At 34.5% G+C, this 25,137-nt stretch overlaps 1 protein-coding gene across 3 annotated transcripts in view; it reads left to right on the top strand.

Moving 5' to 3' along the window:
• LOC136031879 (zwei Ig domain protein zig-8-like) overlaps nucleotides 1-14,326 on the top strand; it is a 189,786-nt gene extending 175,460 nt beyond the window's left edge. For all 3 annotated transcript variants that reach the window (XM_065711822.1, XM_065711820.1, XM_065711821.1), the window contains exon 7: nucleotides 14,104-14,326. In XM_065711822.1, the coding sequence (XP_065567894.1) occupies nucleotides 14,104-14,225 (122 nt within the window). In that variant the 3' untranslated portion in view covers nucleotides 14,226-14,326. The remainder of the gene's footprint in view (nucleotides 1-14,103) is intronic.
• Nucleotides 14,327-25,137: the final 10,811 nt, after the last annotated feature.

Raw genomic sequence — 25,137 nt, 5'->3', positions numbered from 1 at the left:
TCTTTTAGTCAATTTTTATTTATCTAGTTTCATAGTCCGAAAATACTGGACAAAAGAGACTATAATTTCGAACGTTTATGTCAGCTTCGTCTAGTTTTTTTTCATTGTCCTAAATGATTTGAAAAAAAGAGTATTTATTTTTCACCAGCATTGTAACCTATTTTAGACAAATATAACCTGAGGCACTAGACTGAACCAGTCGTTCAAGTGCGGAGGGTTTTCGAGGACGCTCATAAATTGATGAATCTCAGTTGGGAAACCAATTTCACATTCCATCTTTTGAATTAACACAACTGAAGGAGTTCAAGCTGCATGTTTCCAGCTAAAGGAAGCAGGAGCTGGGCATGTTTCCAGCTCCATTAAAAACAAAAAAAGATACACCCCTCAAATTTTCCCTTGGCTACATCAATGCGTAGTAGCTTACGATATCATTACTACTTTCCTTTCTCTCTTGAAGTATATTGTTCTTCTTACTTACAAAAGAGAAAGCCCCCTTTTCTTTTAAAAAATAATCTCTACATGTTATCAACATTTATTTTCTAAAGATGGATAATGCTTCTTAGTTAGATTGATTACATGACTGATGAATTAGCTTTATCTAATGAAAAGTTATATTGAATTATGCCTCAGAGGACTAGGAAGAGGGACAAACCGTCTTGATCTATTCTGCATAAGTATGTGTCTTATTAGCCGCTTGACGCTAACTGTGTTACCAGACACTAACCAATAATGTTTGGTAACAGAGAAGGGTAAATTAGCTCGAATCAATTTAGGCAATGAGTTTGTGGAAGTTTGGTATAAATGTTGTCTTTGATGAAGGAACGACGATTGATGAACTTAAATACTTTGACTTGGCTTGACTTTTAGTTACATAGTACAGTATACAAAGATATAAACTACTACAGATATAAATCACTACGCTAGGGAAAAAATTAAATTTTGGTAACACGTAGTGGTTAACTACGTAAACATTCCTAAAGGCATCTTAAATTAATAATAGTAGTATATAAGAAAACTACATAAATATTCCCAGAAACATCCTAAACTAACTAAAATAACAATGAAAAAAGAAAAAAGACAATCAACTTCTCTCAAACACCCCCAGGGTAACAGCCATCATCCAAATACAACTCCATCCACCACAACTGCTTCGACCTGCTCCTCCCTCCAGTCCTATAACCTATCAAATCACCACCACCACCACCCCCCCTCCCTCCGAAAAAAGAAGAAAAAAATGAAACAACTTTTTCCCGAATAAACACTCTTTTAATTTTTTTTCTTAACTGTGGGAGGTGTGAAGGTGCTTATCACATCTTCTTGTATAATATTCATGAACAAAACTTCTGAAACAGTAAAACTCATTAAAAGTTTCCGGGAATAGATTATGCACATCTTAACCACAGACATCGCCACTTGATAGTATGCTCTGGCGTCTTTAACATTTTGTACGTACTTCCCAATTATTCTTGCTGCTTTATTATTGCATAATAAATCGTGCAAAGAGTACATCCGGCAATATGCTTCAGTCTTCTGAGAATATCAGCTCCACGTGCAATTTGGCGGAAATAATATCGATATGATGCTTTTACTAAAGATTAGAATCAATATGGGAGCAAAGGTATCATAGTGATTTAACTTGTACAACAGGCTTTTCACACAATAGAAGTTTACTGCTTACATCAACAGAATCACCAAGTCAACAGAATGTCAGTAAAAACGTCTTATTCACATTTGCGCCCGGCAAACTTAAACTCGTAAACACCTGCATTCTTTGGGGGCATTATTAGCTTTTAGTATTAAATCATCGACTGATTTTGCATATACTTTTAGCGCAGTGTCATCCGCAAAAGAAGGAATACATACATCTTGCAGATAAAAGCGCATCATGTCCGTGTACACTAGATAAACTAAAGGGCCCAGCACAGAGCCCAAAGGTACACCACACTTCTCATGAAAATACGACGAGACTACATCATTTAAACAACTTTAAGGGACCTACCGTACAGACAGCTCTCAAACCATCTTAGACAAACTCTATCTGTGCCAAGACTTCTCATTCGATGAAGCAATACTTAGCAGTAAACCGTGTCAAAAGTTCTTCTGATGTCAATGAAAATAGACATAGGTATATTACCTGAGTTTAAAATACAGTTAGCACTTTGAACCAGGTGCTGTAAGGCGTGCGTCGTGGAATGGCCCTTACGAAACCCAAACTGTGTCTGCCTCAAAACCCTATTTATCTGGAAGAAACTATAGAGCCATTTATGTACTACTTGCTCCAGTATCTTTGAAAAGATAGGAAGAATTGATATGGTTTTCCAGTTTTTATACCTGCCTTACGACCACCTTAAAATACAAAGAAAAGAAGCTTCACCGAGTATAGTGGGGATTTTTTTTTCTGCTTTTTGTTAAAAAAAAAAAAACAGATCGAATTGAATACCATTCAATAAAATATATTTTAAGGAGTCAAACACGTGAAAATGAGAATTTTTAAGGGTATCTGCTTGAAAAAGTTACATAGAAGCAAAAAATTCATGATAAAAGCAAATAAAATTGTATGAAAAAAATCATGCTAATTTATAACCTACCAATACAAAAAAGAGATAAATATATAAAATTCACAGAAGTATTGTCATAAGATTTCTCGAAAATACTTGAGAGAAGCCCATCTCTACACTTCAAAAACCATTCCTATACACTTATTCGTGAATAAAATTGTAAAGTCTAAAATTGCGTATAAGTGTACCTCTGTGAATTTGTGGTGTAAAGTATAAAAAAAAATTTTGGGCCACCTTAGTTAGCTATGGAGCCTAGTCATGGTAGTTGTTTGACTTGTCATTGTTTAAATTTCGATATTACAATAAAGGACAAAATAAATTAATATTTAAACTCCATAATAACAGGGTTAAGGACTTTTGCTAATTTTGAATATCCAGAAGCTCACCTTATCTTAGGAACGCCTCAACCTCCATAGGCATCCAGGGCATCAAGGAAGAGGCAGCAGTAATTCCTCGGTTCTGTTGATACACAGAGATCCTTTGATTCTGGTTAAATGTAGGGGCACAGGTTGTGTCAATCACTCTGGCAAGTCTGGGACAGTGTAATTTTAAGTCTTCTTCTGGCTATTACTCTCCATGGTTACCAACATAGTTCAGCTTTTGGGACTCTATGGTGAAACATTCAGAGGAGATGTTCCAAATATCTCCACCGTCTAACTCTGATGGTGTCAGTCACTAGAGGTTTATGTCTCTTTTTAAGAATAGATAGGATTTTCATTTTCAATGATTAGTGAATGGTTTCTCAGGAATTATGGATTTTCAAAAGACAACAAGCCTCTTGTTCTTGATTCAGGTATGATATCTCTATGGCGTAAAATAGATGTAGCATAGTATTGTTGCTGAAAAGACATAGCTTTTCAATTTTGACGAGCCCTTCTTTCAGTTTCGAGCCACTTTTCTCGATGATACTCCCTGTTTATTTGAACTCGACAATTTGTGCAATATTTTGGTCGCCAAATCAGATGGATAGTGGAGAACCACTAGTTACAGTGCTTTTGGTTGTCTCTGCTTTCATCAGCAGGCCAAGATATTTGGGTTTTATTGTAACTTCATCCAGTAGTTCTTGAACTAGTTTATAGCTTCACTGAAACACTGATATGCCGTCAGCAAGATTTGGAAAGTTGAGCTTAAACATCGGTGCTTAGTCTTAGGTCTAAAGTAACTGTGTTCCGCAAGAGGAAATTAACCACTGCAAAAAAAAAAAAACAGTTACAAAACACATTCCTGTTTTACTCCCGATGGGATTTGGAAGAAGTGAGTTTGGACCTCAGGTATCTTCAAGCAGTGTTTAATTCCCTCATACATGGGGATAATAGTCGCCACTATTTTCTCAGTGATTCCGTAATAGATGAAAATCTTCCATTGACTTTCGCGGTCTCATCTAAGTCAAGTTGTCTTAGTTACGTTCTAAACTTGAATTAAGCTGGGTTACCTAATCTTGGTTACATGTCATTTTAAAGAGCTTTACACAGGATGATTCGGACTGATAAATGAGATACTGTTGTGAATCATTTGCTTATTTATTTTGATATAAAAATTTGCTACTCAAGTGGCAGTTCAGGAATTTATTCCTTAAAAGGTTTCGATAACATTGCTTTCCTATGCAACTGCATTTTTTCTTTAGCTCAGAAAGCCAATAGCTACAGCATCTCGCAAAAAGAATTGAAAAAGGAGGTTAGAGACAAGTTATTTTCCATTGTGGGACTTTCGTCCCGCTGGTCCAATAGTAAACTTAATTTAAAACTGAGAGTGAGAAGAGAATGCATAAGGGAGAGGTTTTGCTGTCAAGAATGATTCCATACACGTCATTTTACTAGAATTGGATTGCTTACTGCAGAATGGGACACGGCAAGAAGTGTGAAGTTTTTTAGGAGGACAAAAAATTGGTTTAACAGAGATAAATCAGGCTTGAAAAGAAAAGACATATAATAGTCTTACACTGCTTGTCAATTTTTGGCCATCTCCCAATTTCAGCTACTAGGTCGTTCCAGATTTTCCTTGTTGATCAGTTTAGGCTAGACTGCTTTAGCTTTTCTGGATAGTGCTACTGTATTGAAGGTGCCATATACATGGCACAATAAAAACGGTAGCTACAATTTTCATATTATCAACTTTAATTTTCAAGGAAATAAAATTGGTTTTAAATAATCTTCTCAGCCATTAGATTCTCTCATTTATCTGTATTTTCCAGAATCTGTTCAGATTCTAAACAAACAGATACACAATTTATAGTTGTATTTACGCAATAATCTACGCTATTTACGCTATAGTTGTATTTACCTTGCGCAATAATCTTTTATAGTATTAACTTTAAGCAAGCTTTACAAAAAAAATCAAGTAAGACTAAAGGGCCACTATTGAAACATGAAACGACCATAATTAAGTCCAAACTTAACAAAAAAAAAACAACAACAAGAAATTCAAATTAAATAATAACATTACACATAAAGATAGAATATACTGCTGTGAATGAATAAATGAGACCTAAAATGAACAGAAATTGAAAAGCATAAACAAAGTCAAAGAGTTTGTTGTAAAGAACTGTAGGTAAAGTTTGATTCAGCCCAATAGAAACCAAAACTCTAAGAAATAGAATTTCAACAAGTATAGATGCGTAGAAGAATCATATATTGAAGAAACTTGGTTATAAATCTAAAATTGAAAAGCCTTGAATCACAGATGAAATTTTTGGCCTCTGTGACCAAAACGGTAGGTCTAAAACAAGCAGTATGCCGAAAGTAGGGACATGTATATACAAGAAGGTTTAATGAACAGTACAAAAAAGGTACTAGTAGCCGTCATAAATTATGTACGAGAGAAATGCGAGTCTTGCGAAAATGATTTTAAACCAGGAAATAGTCACATAATGTACAAAAAAGTCAAGGAATTCGCCACAAAAACATCAGGCGCTACCACTAGTATTTTAGAAAGGGATGGTAGTACACTTGGTGAAACTGAAGCCTTTAAAGAAAGATCTAAAACCATTTTTAAGAAAATTGAATCCGATTCTTACGTGCAACACTCCTGTACTATCCCATTTGTAAAACATTTGTAAAATTGTGCCACATTTGTAAAAAAAAAGTGTCTTCCGGCGATCAAATGCCATTCAGAACTGTTTCACAGAATACATTATCAGAACTGGTTAAAAATTAGGATATCTTAGGAGCAACAGCATTTCAACGTTATTCTTGGCGGTGTAACTAAGAACAGGACACCTCCCCCTCGGCAAAATCCGTTCTTGCCTATGTTCATTCTTTTCATATATATTTTTATGAGTTATTTTTGAAGTCTTTCCCTTAAACAGTATTCCTAGACCTATGCATTTATAATAGGTATTGCATGGGGAATAAAAGATACTCCAGTTGTTAAAAAGAGTCCATGAGCAAAAAAGTATGGTAACTTCTTTTCGTTCAATTACCTACACGATTTAAAAGTAGACCATCACAATTGCGTCTGTGGTTTGTGTTTAATCAGTTGAAATTCAACTTTTAGAGCTCGAGACGTCTACATAAGGAGCCTAGACATGTACGTAGGAATACTTTAGCCTCCCTCCAACAAAGCGAGCCAATAGAGTAAAAAAGCCATGGAGTGGTTTGTTTGTTAGACAAAGTATAACTGTTGCTTATACTTTCTGTTTAGTTTGTCCACGTCTTGATTCTGTTTATTTGAACTTCTGTCCGCCAGACTAAAAATTTTCGCACCTGACTGATTGAACTATCAGATTTGTCATGGATTTTAAAAACAAGAGAGATATTTTCTTCTGTAAGATAACCGGAGCTACTCTCGAGGACAAATGTTAATACTCTGGTCGCAGCTTCAGTAAGTTTTAGGTTTCAGTGATGGAATTATAATAATTCAATGTTCAAATGTTGTTTATAATTGCAATTCTAGGTTTGATGCAAAATTAAATCTCTCAGTGTCCTTAAAAGAAATTGCTCTCATTAATGTATGATAATGAGTGTGAGGGATTAACAGTCTTCGTGAATTATAAATATTGACTTTCAATAAGAAATATAAACTTGAATGAGAAATGCTGGGAAAATAAAGTTCCAGAACATTGTATTCAAAACTTTTGTAGAATGATTAATGTATGGAATCAATAGTTCTATTTATCGAGTTTTGATGAGCGCTGAGTTTTTCAATTGCATTTATTTATGCTTATGGAGCAAAGTGAATATACGACAGCTATTGATTTGAATGCTGGATTTGAACTCTAAATTGCGATTGGCTGTTAATTTACAACAATAAAACATTGGTTAAGTTTTTTACATCAACTGATCTTACGAGATTTCAATTATTTACAGTGTTAGAAGTCACAAAAAACTAGAATATCCATAAAAGCCAATTTTTAACATGTTTGAAACCTGCTAACTAAGAACTGATTTCCTCCATTTTTTAGATAACTTTACAAGTCAGATAAAATTCCAGGCTAGGACAGTTTCAAAGAAGATATATTCCCTACCCCGTTGAAGAAATGGGTTTTGAATTCAACTAAAATAATATATATATATATATATATATATATATATATATATATATATATATATATATATATATATATATATATATATATATATATATATATATATATACACAATTATGTGTTTGTTTGTTGTAAAACAATTATGTGTTTGTTTGTTTGTTTGTTGTAATTATGAGTTTGTTGTAAAGAACTGTAGGTAAAGAGTGATTCAGCCCAATAGAAACCAAAACTCTAAGAAATAGAATTTCAACAAGTATAGATGCGTAGAAGAATCATACATAGAAGAAACTTGGTTATAAATCTAAAATTGAAAAGCCTTGGATCATAGATGAAATTTTTGACCACTGTGACCAAAAACGGTAGGTCTAAAACTAGCAGTACCCCGAAAGTAGGGACATGTATATACAAGAAGATTTAATGAACAATATAAAAAAGGTACTAGTAGTCGTCATAAATTATGTACGAGAGAAATGCGAGTCTTGCGAAAATGATTTTAAACCAGGAAATAGTCACATAATGTACAAAAAAGTCAAGGAATTCGCCACAAAAACATCAGGCGCTACCACTAGTATTTTAGAAAGGGATGGTAGTACACTTGGTGAAACTGAAGCCTTTAAAGAAAGACCTAAAACCATCTTTAAGAAAATTGAATCCGATTCTTACGTGCAACACTACTGTATTATCACATTTGTAAAACATTTGTAAAATTGTGCCACATTTGTAAAAAAAGGTTTCTTCCCGCGATCAAATGCCATTCAGAACTGTTTCACAGAATACATTATCAGAACTGGTTAAAAATTAGGATATCTTAGGAGCAACAGCATTTCGACGTTATTCCTGGCGGTGCAACTAAGAACAGGACACCTCCCCCTCGGCAAAATCCCTTCTTGCCCTTGTCCATTCTTTTCATATATATTTTTATGAGTTATTTTTGAAGTCTTTCCCTTAAACAGTATTCCTAGACCTATGCACTTATAAAAGGTATTGCATGGGGAATAAAAGATACTCCTATTATTAAAAAGAGTCCATGAGCCAAAAAGTATGGTAACTTCTTTCCGTTCAATTACCTACACGATTTAAAAGTAGACCATCACAATTGCGTCTGTTGTTTGTGTTTAATCAGTTGAAATTCAACTTTTAGAGCTTGAGACGTCTACATAAGGAGCCTAGACATGTACGTAAGGATACTTTAGCCTCCCTCCAACAAAGCGAGCCAATAGAGTAAAAAAGCCATGGAGTGGTTTGTTTGTAAGACAAAGTATAACTGTTTCTTATACTTTCTGTTTAGTTTTTCCACGACTTGATTCTGTTTATTTGAACTTCTGTCCACCAGACTAAAACTTTCCGCACCTGACTGATTGAGCCGTCAGATTTGTCATGAATTTTAAAAACAAGAGAGATATTCTCTTCTGTAAGATAACCGGAGTTACTCGAGGACAAATGTTAATACTCTGGTCGCAGCTTCAGTAAATTTTAGGTTTCAGTGATGGAATTATAATAATCCAATGTTCAAAAGTTGTTTACAATTGCAATTCTAGGTTTGATGCAAAATTAAATCTTTCAGTGTCCTTAAAACAAATTGCTCTCATTAATGTATGATAATGAGTGTGAAGGATTAATAGTCTTCGTGAATTATAAATATTTACTTTCAATAAGAAATATAAACTTGAATGGGGAATGCTGGGAAAATAAAGTTCCAGAACATTGTATTCAGAAGTTTTGTAGAATGATTAATGTATGGAATCAATAGTTCTATTTATCGAGTTTTGATGAGCGCTGAGTTTTACAATTGCAATTATTTATGCTTATGGAGCAAAGTGAATATATGACAGCTATTGATTTGAATGCTGAATTTGAACTCTAAATTGTGATTTTGTGTTAATTTACAGCAATAAAAACATTGTTTAAGTTTTTTCTTCTTTCATAGGCATGTATTTTGGGGGTGATACCTGACACGGGGATGCCTTGGATATTCTGTGGTAGCCACAACACTGTGCTGGGTAGAGAATTTAAAGTGGCGAAACCCTATATAGGCCAGTGTATTCTCCTGATGAGCCCTTGTGTTGGGTGTTGCCTCTGAATTATTTGTCTATATTATTTTTTCTATTGTTTGGTAAATGACGACTTATACTTTTTGACGACATGACTGCCTGTCCATGGATTATTCTTTATGGTTGATTTTGTATGGCTATGCTGTTTGACCTATGTGATTGTATGGATGAGTAGGGTTAAGGCCTCATTCAAGTGCTGATCTATATTAATCACTAATTTAGGAAAACAGTCTTCCTTTTCTCATTCTGTCTCTCTCTTTTTTTTTGTGTGTTTGTGCTGTTGCATTGGTGATTTCTCTTTACATGATGTATATATATATATATATATATATATATATATATATATATATATATATATATATATATATATATATATATATATCGTGAAAAGAGAAATCACCAATGCAACAGCAAAAAAAAAAAAAGAAAAAAAAAAAAAAAGAAAAAAAAAAAAAAAAAAAAAAAAAAAGAGAGAACGAGAAAAGGAAGACTGTTTATATACATCTAAGAGAAAAAGAAATAGTAATACGAACTAGCATTATAGGATAAAATATTACAGGTTGTCAAGCCTTTTTAGCACATTCAGTCAGTTACAGTATTTCTTGAAAAAACGAAAAAAAGGGGCTAAATATTGGTGGTTTTAGAGATCCCGCTTGATGCTTAAGCTGTAAAATCAATAATGCATGTAAAATCTTGAAAGTAGCTCTGATCTTGCTCAACAAATGTGTTAAATTCAATACCTCCAAGTGCTGTTCTCAGGACTTTTTTTTTGACGAGGAGGAGGAGTGTGGCTATGAGAAGGACATATATAAGTATACTTAATCTAACAGTCTTGAGAAAGAATAAGACCTGAACTTAACAGCCTTACTTCACCATCTGTGTCTTTAGGGGGAGAGAGAGGTAAGTACTGGGCTGTTTTTATCTTTTAAATCAATTCAGAAATTGGAACAACCTTTTGAAGGGAGTTTGTGTTCCAATCAAATATCCATCGCCATTGTATACGACCATATTACTTCCCTTCAAGACGTGAATACAGAACCGTGTGCTATGTTTTATCCAACATCTACGACTATCATGTTTGGGGAACATCGTAGAAAACTAAACAAGGTCCAGTAATTGATATATTATCTGTTTATTGATTTTCAGAATTAAATACCTTGCCTTGTCAAACCCTTTCACTAACAAGTCTTTTATCATTTACCGGCGTAAATGTCGATAATCCATCAATTATTCTTAGTTGTCATTCAGGTGTTAGAGTTCTATTGTGTCTTTGTTGCTCGCTCTCTTTCTTATGCTATTCTATTTAGGATGAGAAAGCCTGTTAGTTAACACTCCAATTATTCTTCATTGACCAAATTTGGCTATCATTAAGCCAGGTTTCATGTATGAACCCAAATTTGGGAGTGGTGGGAAGACTAAGTGACCTCTGGAGGGAACCTTTCATCAGCCTTAGGACTAAGATGCGCATATACAATACTCAGGTAGGATCCGTGCTTCTTTACGGAGCCAAAACCTGGCCAGCCACTCAGTCTGTGCTTAGCACCGTAAATATAGCCCAAACGAAACATCTTCGCCGCATAGAAGGACTACGCTGGCACGATATTGTTAGCAACGAGAACCTCCTGACGTTAACTGCTCAAACGCCCTTTTCAGTCCAACTCGCCCAGCAAACACTACGTTGGTACGGACATCTCCTTCGCATGCCATCTGAAACTCGCACGAACGAATTTTGGCTTTGATCCCGTGCTGCGTGGCGGGATACGTCCAAGAGGTTGTCCCCAGCCAGATGGAAGGACACGGCACGTGCCTTCTTAGTCATGACAAATATTCAGGAGAATGTCCACATCCTTGCAAGAAACCAGTCTAAATGGAGGCGCCATGTAGCATCACTCTCGACGCCGGAAGCATGTTGGCAGGAGTATTAGGTCAATTTAATTCAGTAGCATCCCACCGCCCATCTACCTGCAAAGGGTGATAAAACAAAATGATTATTTGGGTGATAACTTGACACAGGAGCAAAGAAAAAACAGTGTCTAAAATCAAATTCCATTTCCATAACTCTACTATAAAAGAAACACAAGGGAACGGTACGGAAAATAAAAATTTAACTCTTTTTCGTGTATCTTGAAACAAATGTGATTTAACTGGTTCACTAGTTCAACTGCAGCTAAGTTCAGAATCTCTGAGTTCTGATTTTATCTTCAACTACCGCCGAGAGTTTCCACACTGTAGCGGATCCAGGGAAGCATCTCTTACCCTCTTGGCGCGAGCAAAAAGCTCTACCATTAGATTTCTGTGACATGATTGCGAGATCATTATCTGGATCAGTGCATGTTTGAAAAGGATTTGACGACACTTGATCTGCCTGCAATACGTCTAGACTGTTTTGCAGTGTCTTTGGTGTCACCAAAGCCTACAAGGCGTTTTGTAAGCTGTTATTACGTAAACAGTTGAAGCCTCAGAAAGTCTGCCTGTTAAAACGTGTTTATTTTTCAATAATAAAACAAATTTCTTGAAATGACCGCAATAGTTGCGCCACTCTAGAAGGGTTAGTCGCCACTCTAGAAGGGTTTGAACAGTATAAAATTTTTGGATAATATTAATCACCAGTTATGATGTCGAAGCGAAGATAACAGTCAATTATATATAGATTCTTGATTTCAAAAACTAGGCAAGTTGAAAATCTATGTCCAACTGAAGATAAAAATTAGGAGAATTTCAGAATTGGTTGTGATTCCAATACTGTGATGAATGGTGAATGATCTGTTTGTATCAATCGAGGTGTGTAGCCTCAAGCCTAACACAAACACCGAAAAAAACTAAGCATTTTCTGTGAAAATAATATCAGATGAATAGAGTTGCGAAACTGGATGATCTCACGCGATATCGATTGCTTCAGAACCCTTAAATCCCGCCATCTAACTAAAGCTTCCCCTATTTAATTTACAAAAAGCAGGACAGGTACGAAAGGAGATTTTTCAATCGTACTCACTTGGACTCATTCTTGATGGGCTTCTTCTGTAAATATTGTGTTTTGTTTAACGTCCGAGAGGTTGGAGGCTCCAATCAATTGCAAAATTTGGTAAAGAAGCCCATTGTGACTTTTGATAAGCTAACTGGAAAAAATGGCGACTTGGTATCTCATGAAAATAATCATATCACGATGATTCATTTGACGCAGGTAAACATCTTCTTCTGAAATATAATGACCCTGAAACCATCAATTATTGGCAGAGAAGACGGAGGCAATTATTGGCATTGAAAAACAAAGGGAACTTAATATAGCGTGTAAATAATGGTGACATCACTTTAAAACAACATTTGGAAAACTCGGGGGCAAATGTTGCTTATATAAGCAAAACAACACAAAATAGATTAATTCAATATTGTGCCACAGAGATTCTTAAGGGAATTCTTGCACGGGTTCATTCTGTCAAGTCCTAGAGTGTGGCTGTTTATGAAATAACAGTGTCACTCAAGTCACAACTAAGTATTGTCTTTTGCTACAATTAGAATTGCACAAGGCGTGAGGATTTATTGATTTTTTTTAGATCTACATGAAACATATTTCGAACATGTTTCTACATGAAACATGTGCTTCGAACCAATTATTAAAGGGGAAATACTTGGAAATGTAAATACTTGGAAACGTGAATTTTCGATCTCTTGAGCTAGACTCGGAAAATATGTGGGCATAGGTAATGATGGATGTACTGTGATGATTTCGGAAAATTGTGGTGCTGTAAAAGAAGTTCAAAAAATTAGCAAAGACTGCCCTGCTTTTGTCCAGAGTGTTAGAAACTCCATTGGAATAATAACAGAAATATTTGCTTCGTTGGTACTTATGCAAAGCACAATTATGACTTAATTAAGTAATGATAGCACAAATATATCGTATGTGGGAAACGCGCTGGATTAAAAGTCACGATTCTTTAATGCGGTTCGTGGTAGAGCTCCGTAAAATCGTGGATGAGACGAGGTAACGAAAGTAACAACCGAGCCAGGTCTCGGAATAACAGTCCCAAGGATAGCGAAAAAGCAAACGAATCGGATTAGTGTGCCATTCAATTCAAATGAGGAATATTATAGACCGTCAGTCTTTATTCCCCTGTTGGGCACGATTATTTTCAATTTAGAAAGCTTATTTTGTGTGGAAACACTGGACACCTTTAAGCTCAGTATTTTCTTGTCAATAACTTTTTTGTAAACAAACAAACAACAATCCGCGGATGCGATCCATGCCTTGTTATCGCTATACTGATCAGTAATCAACTTCTGATCCCAATCGGTTTATGAATGTGCCCTGACTGGAGAAGCAGCAGTATGAAAAGCTCGGTGGGTTCGTCTAATAGAAAGAAATGCAGGCACATGTGGAACACCTGAATCCCTAGGGAAACTTTACAGAAACACAACTGCGATGCTGATATTTTCCCTAGGATTTCAGCGCTCTTGCAGATCCTCATGACCCTACCTGTCATTGTGGCGTCCGTTTAGCGAAACGTTTCTACCTTCAGAAGACTTAAAACTTGGGTTAGAAATAAAATGAGAGAGGAACCGGACTTGCCCTTTCTAAGGTTCACCTTGATATTGTCATAATTGCAGAAAGTGTTATTGATAGATTTAATAGTAGTGGAAATAGGAGGCAAGAATTTGTTTTATGACATTTGATGGTATTATTATAGATGTGGCTTTGAGGATAATTTTACAGAACTGAACTACTAAATGATGGATAGAAGTAAAGACATGCAATTTTCAATATCAGTATGTACGTTAAGATAATTTAGAACGAGAATATATCGCAACGATCCCCCTAAAATTTTGGTACCTCTATTGATTCCACTCAGGTTCAAAAAAACTGTAATTCTCAAAGGCATATTCTTCCAAAAATAGCCGCTTGGTAAGACTTTCATTAGCTTATAGTTTCCTTATTGAGAACATTTTCTGTGAAAAGTGGTATCTTTTGAGATATATTTCAAAGTTTAATTCGTTCTAAAGTGTCTTTTTATTGCAGAAGAAGAGCCGGCAGCAATGCAGAGAGGGACGGCGCCCTGTCAAAATCCATGCCAGACAGTTTTATTTACAATCCTCTGTCTTGTAGTATTTTATATTAATTCCTTCAAAAGACATAAGTGACAACTTTTTCAATTTCTATCAGCCACTTTTGGAATATTGTTGTAAATACGGGATGTACATACTATTTGTAATAAAAGTTGTTGAAAGTCTTTAAATGTGAGAGATTGTCTTAAAATTCTATTTTTACTATCACAAGTTATATGAAAAGATTTTTTTAGGAATTCTTTACTAGATTTTTTTTTAGGAATTACTATCACGAGACTTCAAGTAGATAAAATAAAATCTCTCACATATTCTCTTCAGCTTTGATCAGAGGTCGAGTACAGCTCTGATGGCTACAACAGCTTCTCCTGAATGTCAAGATGATTTCAGTAGATGTAAGCAGTGATATATCACTAGTTGAAAAAAAGAACGAATATGAAGCCAATAGCATAAAGAAAAACTACTAAACGCAAGAAAATTTACATGAAATGGAATGTAAACAAATTAGGGGATGTTGTTAATCCAGTATATAAAAGTGCTCGATAAACCCAAAAAATAGACACCAGAGATAAAATGTTTATGCGTGCCTAATTTCTATCCTGGTTGTAAATATGGTGAATGTATAAGTTTTATTTTTTTTTTACTTACGTATATGTTCAAAGCTTCTAACGTTTATTATTATTTTTTTATGTTTATATTTTCGTGGGGTTTTGCAAAAAGGGCAAAAGTCTACTATTTTTCGAAAATCAGTTCATCATATAGTTCGAAAAAGCTCGAAGAGATTCATTGACTGGTCTTTCATCACTTCCATCAAGCTAACCAAATTCAAAAATCAACGGATTCGGTTGAGGCCTTCTCTGATCTTTAATTCTGACAGACCTATAAATTGTTCCAAAAGGGGGTAACAAAAGAGGGCACGTCCCCTTATCTTCGAAAAACGAACAATTCGGGAATTTCGACATTTCCACTGAATTCTGAGCGAAAATTTATGTACGAATCAGTCTTTAAAGTTTGAAGTTTCTTAAATTCCGATTTGTGAGAAAGATTATCTCATTGTGTGTTTTTATTTCCATTTTGCTCTCCTGTAAAATTAGGACCGGTGAACATTTTTTGCAAAAAGCCTTTTTTTGCAAAAAGGACCTTTTTTCCAAAATGTCATGGATTTTTCAATTATTTTTTAACAAAGCAAAATAGGCTAATTGACAAAAGTATCCCTAATTCCTTTTATTTATCGATTTAATCACAATTACGTAAATTACGTAGTAATAAGCTATATCAAAATTATTAAATCCCTAAAAACTATTAAAATACAGATACAATCCTCATCTTTATGAGACAGTTAAAAACCAGCGAAATTAGGAATGAAATGGGTCGAATTGGCGAATGGAGGGGGTGTTCTAAAAAAAAAAACATGGACTCTAAGTCTTTTTTCGACGAAAAGAACTTGTGTTACTTTAATAATAAGCCCATCAAATCAGATTCGATATAGTCCCAAGAGATGGAATATGAACTGATAAAGGGTCAGCAAAAATGCGGTGAATCCCTTTATTCTTTTCTCATCGCAATAAGGAGTGTTTAGTGGATTTTTTTTTAACTGTTTTTAAAAAAATATTTTTTCAAAGAACAGGGATAAATTAAAAAATTGGGATGAAGGTGCAACTTGTAAGCATATAAGGCTTAACTATTTCTTAAATAAATTCTGAACTTTCCCCTTGCTAAAAGAGAGAAAAAAAGACAGAACTGACTCAAAATTACCTTTAAGTCAAGTTCGCAGCTAATTTTCTGTAAGGTTACAGAAAATACCCAAAGACATATCTTTCTAAAACACTAAGCGTCCACTCCATTACAGTGAAACTATGAGAATTTAGGATCCATTGAACTTTAAAAACAACTCAACACCACTGCCATATTCATTTGCAAAATGATTATTCATGAAAATATGTTTGCAATGCTTAAAAGGGCTAGTGTTAAGATGTTATCAGAAAATTAAACTGCATAAGAAAGCTATCAGTCTTGTTCCTTTTCATAAGCAATCGGAGAGTCCTTTACAATTATGAAACTTAGACACACCAAAATTTTGTCTAGGTGTTTCCTCCCCGGAAAACTTCCCCTAGAAAGCTATTCCCCATGAAAAATTTTCAGCTGTAAAATTCCCTCCATAGAAAATTCCCCCTCCATTTTCCAAGAGGATAATTTCGGATGTTCATTAAAAGGGAAATTGAAAGTTTTACTCGCCTGTTTAAGTCACAGGCAATGCTATATCGTTGCCTATTAATTCCTCAAATTTGCAGTAATTCCTAAAAAATGACAAAACAAATAGGGCAGTTCCTTTCACATGTCCTGATGTCTGTCTCCTAGTTTTACTGAATATAAATTACCAATTAAGATTACAAGAGTAAGTTCTGATTCTGTTTCTGTCCTCGTCATGTACATTTATTGCTCCAAGTGTATTATATGCATAAATAAATATTTTATACTCTACACATGAACTTTATGAAAGTTAGAGACACTAAACAATCACCATGCGTGTTAGTAGTTGTTGTAATCGGGAATTAAAAATAGTTAGTAGAGTTTGTAAAGAAGAGTTTGCCAGTCTTTTGTGAAGCTCATCCCAACTAACTCCATTATCTCGACTAACTATTGGCCCGAGTTCATTACCACGAACTGTTTGGTTCTACATCATGGAATCTGCAAATATTATAGGTAGATTATTCCATAATCCCTTCTTTTCTTCATCCTTTTCACTTTTTTACATTTCTTTCCGGTGCTAGGAAGAAATTTCCGGGGGATTTCCAGGGGTAATATACCCTACCTTGCCTCTGATCCATATTTTTCACAATAAGATACTAAGAAAATTCAAACTAATTAACATTTCAATAGTACAGTAAACTAAAAGACGCTCTGATGCTATGTTATCAAAATAATTCATCTGCAATGTCTCAGACACATCTAGAATCATGATGAAACTTTCAAAGAGTGGAGGGAGGTGGGCTAGTAGACTTCAAATTTGATTTGGGGGAGAGGAAAGAGAGGGAGCTAGAAAAATCTTTCCCCTGATCTACCTAAATCTTTTCTCCACTATTAACCCCCGATATCGATTCTTTTTATGTATCTGTTGTGATAAGGGCTCTGTTTCTAAGAGTTTAGGCTATAATTGAGCCGTATTGCACTTTACTTACATTTCATTACCACAAACTATTCGATCCAGCATTCATCATACAATTACTTCCATTGGAATTTGATTCCAGTGTCAACATGATAACTTCTGTACTAAAGCATGCAAAACCGAACTAGAACTTTACAGATTAAGATCTCTTCTATTTATTTCCGCAGCAAGAAATCTTCCTCACTCCGTTTTTCTTATGCAAAACGCATTGTAAACCATTTACCTTCCCCTAAAACCTCAGTCTTCTCAATCTATACCACGAACTTCTTTCCCAAACAGGTTATTCTACTTCATCAAACCTCTGCAAGATAAAAGAAAAAAATGTCACGTCGTCAAGCTTGCCACTTTTTTCTTTTTTTGCTTTTAATTTTTTTTTTTGTTTATCTAATAATGTAACTGGCTTGTAAAAATACATCTTAAAATTAACCTAGTTAATCAAAAGATACTTTTTAAAACGGATCCATAGGTCCATATCCTCTTTTATTCCCTTTGGAAATCCCGAGCTAGGGCCAACTATATCTTATAAGAAAAGTCAAATGGAAATGATTATTCAATCTATACCCAAATCAACGTTTTAGTAGAAAGAATTACCTAAATAACGGTACGAATAAAATCAGAAAGAAAAAATCAGTGAGATAGATACAAAAAAATAAAGATAGAATTAGGCAAAAGGAGAAAACACCAGACAAATCGTTTTCCTGGATTTAAGCAATAATCACGCATGTAAGCTAAACATTCTATTTTTAGAACGTGCTAAGTACTAAGCCGCATCTTGATCTACGTCATCAATGTTGCAACATAAATGTTTCACCTTTTAAATTTCTATCATGTGTGTTTTATATTCTTTTAAAAGCATTATTAAGCCACAAACCGTTATAATTTAAATTAAACAAGATTTCGTAGCGTAGAATTGTAATAAAGTACTATGTGAAGTTTTTTTAAACAAAATAATTGAAAAAAAACCACTTAGTAAGTAGAGAATGATTTTACCTCAAATTTATTATATACAGCTCTTTGTTCGTCACTTACAGAAAGTTTGACAATTATATATATTGCAATTAATTTTTGAAGAGCTATAAATTAAGGAGACAGTAAGCCTGATTTTTGATTTCAGCTAACCATTGAGAAACAATTTAATATCAGATGATGTAAAATCTGTTTTTCTATTAGTAAATTGTATCAAAATCAGTATTAACACATTGAACGTATTTTACCGATAACTTTTACAAGTAGCACTGTCTCCATTTGGCACGGGAAGAAGTGGGCGAGCCCAAAGCTTCAATAGATTTGAAGTAGAAACGATTTTAAATATATGCAGAAAATAAGTAGTTTCAGCATAAATTGAATTTGGATAAGAAATTAAACTAAAAATATGATTGTCTTGTGAAAACAACTAAGCAGCATCTTGATCTACGTCCTAAATATTGCAACATAATGTTTCAGCTTTTAAATTTCTATCATGTGTGTTTTATATCCTTTTAAATGCGTTATTAAGCCACAAATCGTTATAAGGTAAATTAAATAAGATTTTATAACATAGAATTGTAATCACGTATTTTGTGAAGTGTTTTTTTAAATAACAATTAATATGTAGAGAATGATTGACAAAAATTATAACAGAAATGTATTTTTATCGCGATAAGGTGTGTAGTGATTTTTGTTAAGTGCTTTAAAAAAATATTTTTTCAGAGAACAGGAATAAAGTTAAAAATTGGGATGAAGGTGCAACTTGTAAGCATGTAAAGTATAACTATTTCTTACATAAATTCTGTACTTTCCCCTTGCTAAAAGAGGGAACAAAGACAGGGCTGACTCAAAATTGTCCTTAGGTATGTTCGCAGCTAATTTTCTGCAAGGTAATGACCCAAAGACACATCTTTGTAAAACACAAAGCGTCCATTCCATTACCATGAAACTACAAGAACTTAGGATCCATTTCACTTTAAAAACAACTCAACAGCACTGCCACATTCATTTGCAAAATGATTATTCACGAAAATGTGTTTGCAATGCTTAAAAGGGCTAGTGTTAAGATGTTATCAGAAAAAAAAACTGCATAAGAAAGCTATCAGTCTTGTTCTTTTTCATAAGCAATCGGAGAGTCCTTTACAATTATGCAACCCAGACACACTAAAATTTTGTCTAGGTGTTTCCTCCCCGGAAAACTCCCCCTAGAAAGCTATTCCCCATAAAAAATTTTCACCCAGAAAATTTCTCCCACAGAAAATTCCCCCCTCCATTTTCCAAAAGGATAATTTCATATGTTCATTAAAAGGGAAATTGAAAGTAATACTCACCTGTTTAAGTCAGGGGCAATGATATAGCGTTGCCTATGGTAAAGAACCATAAGGGTTTAATGTATTATTATATATTTATTTTTCTTCAAAGGCACTTTGTATGGAAGGGCTGGTCGCATAACTTCGAAAGGGACTTACTTGGTTACAGAGTAGAAGTTATAGTGCCCTTTTTTAGAGCCAAAAGCGATTGGAGTGCAGCAAGGAACTATCCACACCCTCTTTCCCATAACGCGTCCGATCAAAACTTTGAGTTAGCCATTTTATTCAAAATAGTCAAAGGTCGAATAACCATGCCTCTGGGATTTACAAACCCTCTTGGAGCCCCCCCCCCCTCCATGTAAAGACTCTAAGATATGCAAGTTGCACATTGTTAAGACTTAAGGTTTTCATTGGAAGGGTAGTGGTATAAACTTTATAGGTGTCTCATTCAATTTGAAAATGAAAGGTCTAGTACCCTTTTTAAGATTCGAAAGTGATATGAGGGCAACCATTCCCTCCCATGGTCTTCTTCATGACTATATTAATATTGTAAATTCTACGTGTTTGCAGTAATTCCTCTAAGTTGACAGAATAAATAGGGCAGTTCCTTTCAATTGTCCTGATGTCTCTGTCCTAGTTTTACTGAATATAAATTACCAATTAAGACCAATAAATTAAGATTACTTATTTATTACCAATAATTAATTAAGTAATTATTGTAATTATTATGTACTTAATGTAATTATTAAGTAATATAATTAACAATAATTAATAAATTAAGATTACTAAGACCAATTAATACCAATTACCAATAAATTACCAATTAACTTAATTGGATTACTGGAGTCAGTTCTGATTCTGTTTCTGTCCTCGTCATATATACATTTATTGTTCCAATTGCATTATATGTATAAATAAACATTTTATACTCTAAGCACAAATTTTATCCATCCTCCACCTGTTGAACCCCATATTGTAGACCAACACTACCATAGGACTCAAAAGAAGAAAGCACAGAAGAGAAAATCACAGTTTATAGAGTGGTGCAGCGGTTTTCGCAGGAGATGATTAGAGTTTTTACCCTCCTCTAGATCTCAATCTGCAGTTGTTAAATATCAAGTGGATATTTTTCTTTTATGGCCCGCCACCTACATTTTCGTCGTAATTTTCTTGACCTCCCAATTTTTACCGGTTCGGTGAAAGTAGATTCATTGATTCAAAGCCAATGAATTATCAATTTTATAAGTGGGTGAATATTATCACAAAATCGTATCAATCGGGATATGGTGTTTAGTAGGTTTTTCCGATAGTATAGACCTGGATTGTTTTATTGAAGGCTCGAGGCTAAATATTAAGAGATATTTATTAGAACTCCCGGATAATTATGATTCCATTTATGAAGCGTATAAGATATTGCAGCGTTTTTAATTATTAAAAACGCAATTGGTGAAGAAAAGCAGGAATTTTATCAGCAACCGTAGATGCTGGGTTCCGTTGGACAGGACTGAATAAAGGACTCAGTCAGAACTGGCCTGACGTAAAATCTGACCACGGGGAGAGGCAGATTTTTTAGTATAGGAAGTAGGGGTTAGATAAGGAATAAAGGCAGAATTTTAGTACAAAAAAAAATATAATGACAAATCCAGAGTTTATTATAAGGTAATGAGCTCCGTGCCGGGTAAAATAATAGACGACAGTGTAGAAAAAAGTTCTGTGCCATGTACAATTAGAAAGAATGACACAAAGAGAGAGAGAGAGATCGTGTCTAAGAAAAATATTTAATATTTAAATATTTTGACGGCCTGTTTCTAAAGGAAGGTGTTCTTTATTGTTATCCACTAGGAGGCGGTGGCAAGGACAAAGGGATCCCTAAAACAGCTGAATTAGTCTTGCCAAGTGTCCTAGTTGATTCGGAAATAGAACTGGCTCATGATCACTTACTCATTGGTGGTCACATGTCTATGGAGAAGTTATTAGACCGAGTAAGCAGTATCTTTATATTTGATGGAATAAGAAAAAAAGTTAGAGAGTATTGTGAAAATTACAAAGCCAAGTTTATTACTTTTCGGACAAAGAATTAACACATGTTTTTCAAAGTGAACCTTTTAAATTTAATTTTTACAATTGCATCAGAATTTTCCCATGATTCTAGTTTTTAAATTATTAATTCTTTGTCATTTTATAAAAATCAAATTGCAACTGTTCAGCAGAAGAAAGATTTAAAAAAACATGCACACTAGCAAGATGTATTTTTCTGGAAAAATAGTTCTGAATTGACCGTAAATAAAAGAAATAATAAGTTTTTTCCATTCGTTCGGAATTTCTTCAGGCTCGGAATTTATTCGTTGCTTTTCAAGAACGAATGCACATGTAGCGTTTCTTCATTCATATTTGGGACGCTCGATATATAGTTTTTGACATTTTTTAACCAACGTTTTACTTCAGAATTTTCAATCGAAAGCATCTTTGTAATCCATTCAGAAAAATCATATTTTGGTGCCACAAAATGACAGAAAAAAACACTTTCTCGTGGTACAATCTTTCAATTCGCTTTAACAACGTTTTAGAGCTGCAAATATCCATTTTAATGAGCCATTTCCCGGTCTTCTAGAGCCACCAGTTCGATGCGAACACCGAGGGAAAAGCAAACAAACAAATGAACAAGAATCCGTCATTTTTGCCAAAACCTCGACAGTAGAGTTTTCTGGTATGATGAACCTAATGGAGTGGTTTTCATCAAAATCACTTGCCATTTTATGGGTGTTACCCTGTTTTTCCAAATCAGACAGATCTTCTTTGGCTCCTAGCATTCCATCTGTAATCTTAAACATAAACTTTATATTTTTGGAACCAACATAGCATTATATAATATAACACGAAGGCTTACGTAATATGAAAACAGGGTGTTTGTATCGCTTTTTGACTGAGAATCAAAGTGCTATTCAACTTTGTAATTGTTCACGTTGCTTCATGTACAGTAACTTAGTTTTATTTGTTTTTGACACACTCGTCCTAGCCATCAGCTACTCAGAAGATAAATGTATATCCTCTCACTTACGTGTAAAATTGCCGTCTGATATGTTCACATGTCTTAGCCAAAAATTGCCAAAAACTGACAGGTAAGCTGTTTTCAAAAGGAGGATTATTAGGGCAATGCAGATTAGGAAGATTTAAGTGTGATTATATATGCATTGTCCTGATGATCCTCTCTCTGAGAACATCTTACCAATCAACTTTTGGCAATTGTCTCAGAAAAGAGTACGAATATCAGAAATGTAAATCATGCTCAGAAATTGGCATCAGAAAAGGATGAAATGTAATGTCACTGAGAGAAGAAGTGGAATTAAAAAAGAAAACTCATTAAAGATATTTCGGCCCCATTTCAGTCCCACTATTTTAGATTTCTCTTCGGATTTTGTCTAATCAAAAATTAAGCTATTAAACTTTTTTTCGGCAACTAAGAAGCACTTAGAAAATTGTTTCTGACAATTACCTCACAAATAAGGAAAATGTAAGATAAGACTTTAGGGCGTGGCAAAGACAATGTTGTATTTCATGCTATTTTAAGTTTTGTAAACCCTGACCTGGTCTAGCATCGATTATTCTCTGGATGAGTTGGCTTTTGGCGTTTTTTTTGCAATCTTGCAAATCATGGCATTGGCTAAAGCAGATTTCCTATATAAATAGTGCGATAGTGCAGTGGATATAGCTTCAAATCAAAGGTCTAGACCTTTGATTTGAAACAGTTTAAACTTACTAGGCGTAAGGCACTAAATGAGGGGCTATCCTCAAAAAGTTCTTTCACTGTCTGATAAAACAGAACTTTTTGTATTTGTTTTCATTATCTAATAATACAAAAGTTTTTATATGATTTTCAGTGTCTAATAAAAGGACTTATCCCTATTTGAACTTTTATTTGTTTGTCATAGAAAGGCAATGTGTTCTTCGAAAAAGAAATGACTTCCCTCAAGGTATATGCAGCCAAGGCAGCTTAGTGCACAGCTCTTTTGGACACTGGTTGATTTATACTGTGATTAAATAAAAAAACAAGTTTTTTCAACTGAAAGTAAGGAGCGACATTAAAACTTAAAAAGAACAGAAATTACTTCGTATATGAAAGGGGCTGCTTCCTCATCAACGCCCCGCTCTTTACGCTAAAGTTTGACTCTTTCTCTCAACTCTTCTTTTTAAAACAGTAAAAAACTTTACCGTAAAGAGCGGGGCGTTGATGAGGAAGCAGCCCCTTTCATATACGAAGTAATTTCTGTTCGTTTTAAGTTTTAATGTCGCTCCTTACTTTCAGTGGAAAAAACTTGTTTTTTTTTATTTAATTTCTGAACGTTTTTGAATCAATGCATGTTTTGATTTTGGCTCTCCGCAGAGAAATAATTAAAACGAAATTTATATTTTTTTTTTTTTTTTTTTTGGCTAAATGGCTTTCTCATAATTTTGATCGAATGATTTTGAGAAAAAAAGAGCGGGGGAGTAAGCCTAGTTGCCCTCCAATTTTTTGGTTAATAAAAAAAGGCAACTAGAACTTTTAATTTTTTACGAATCTTTTTATTAGTAAAAGATATACGTAACTTATAAACTAGCTTACGTAAAGAATTTTTTTATTCTCATGTTTTTATTACACATATGAGAGGGTTCGCCCCCTCGTCAGTACCTCTCTCTTTACACTAAATCTTAAATTTTGGCCCAATTCATTAAGAATGACCCCTGAATCACAAAAGCCGTAGAATAAATAGTTGACATTACTAAAAATACTTTAGCGCAAAGAGCGAGGTATTAGGAGGAGGCGAGCCCCTCATATGGGTAATAATTTCTGTTCGTTTTAAGTTTTAATGCTGCTCCTTACTTCCAGCTGAAAAAAAAACTTTTTCCTATTTATTTTTTCATTGTTTTTTTCAAAATAATGCTAGTAAATCCTGCCCTCCCTTCATGGAAATTTTCTTCCCCCATGACAAATTCCTCGATGGAAAGTTCCCCCAGTATATACCCCTCTTTTCAACCCCTCCCCCTAACCAAATAATCCTCCTGAAAACACTTGTACACTTCCCAATAACCATTACTATATGTAAGCACTGGTCAAAGTTTGTAACTTGTAGCCCCTCCTGCGGGGACTGTGGAGGAGTAAGTCGTCCCCAAAGGTTTTTCGACTACGCTGAATAAAATGACTATCTCAGAATTTTGATCCGTTGACTTTGGGAAAATAATTAGCGTGGGAGGGGGCCTAGGTGCCCTCCAATTTTTTTGGTCACTTAAAAAGGGCACCAGAACTTTTCATTTCCGTTAGAATGAGCCCTCTCGCAACATTCTAGGACAACTGGGTCGATACAATCACCCTGGGCAAAAGAAGAAAAAAAAACAAAAACAAATAAACACGCATTCGTGATCTGCCTTCTGGCAAAAAATACAAAATTCCACATTTTTGTAGATAGGAGCTTGAAACTTCTACAGTAGGGTTCTCTGATACACTGAATCTGATGGTGTAATTTTCGTTAAGATTTTATGACTTTTAGGGGGTGTTTCCCCCTATTTTCTAAAA

The sequence above is a fragment of the Artemia franciscana genome, chromosome 10 (assembly GCF_032884065.1).
Source record: "Artemia franciscana chromosome 10, ASM3288406v1, whole genome shotgun sequence".
NCBI classification, from domain to species: Eukaryota; Metazoa; Arthropoda; class Branchiopoda; order Anostraca; family Artemiidae; genus Artemia; species Artemia franciscana.
This window is presented reverse-complemented; position numbering and strand designations above follow the sequence as displayed.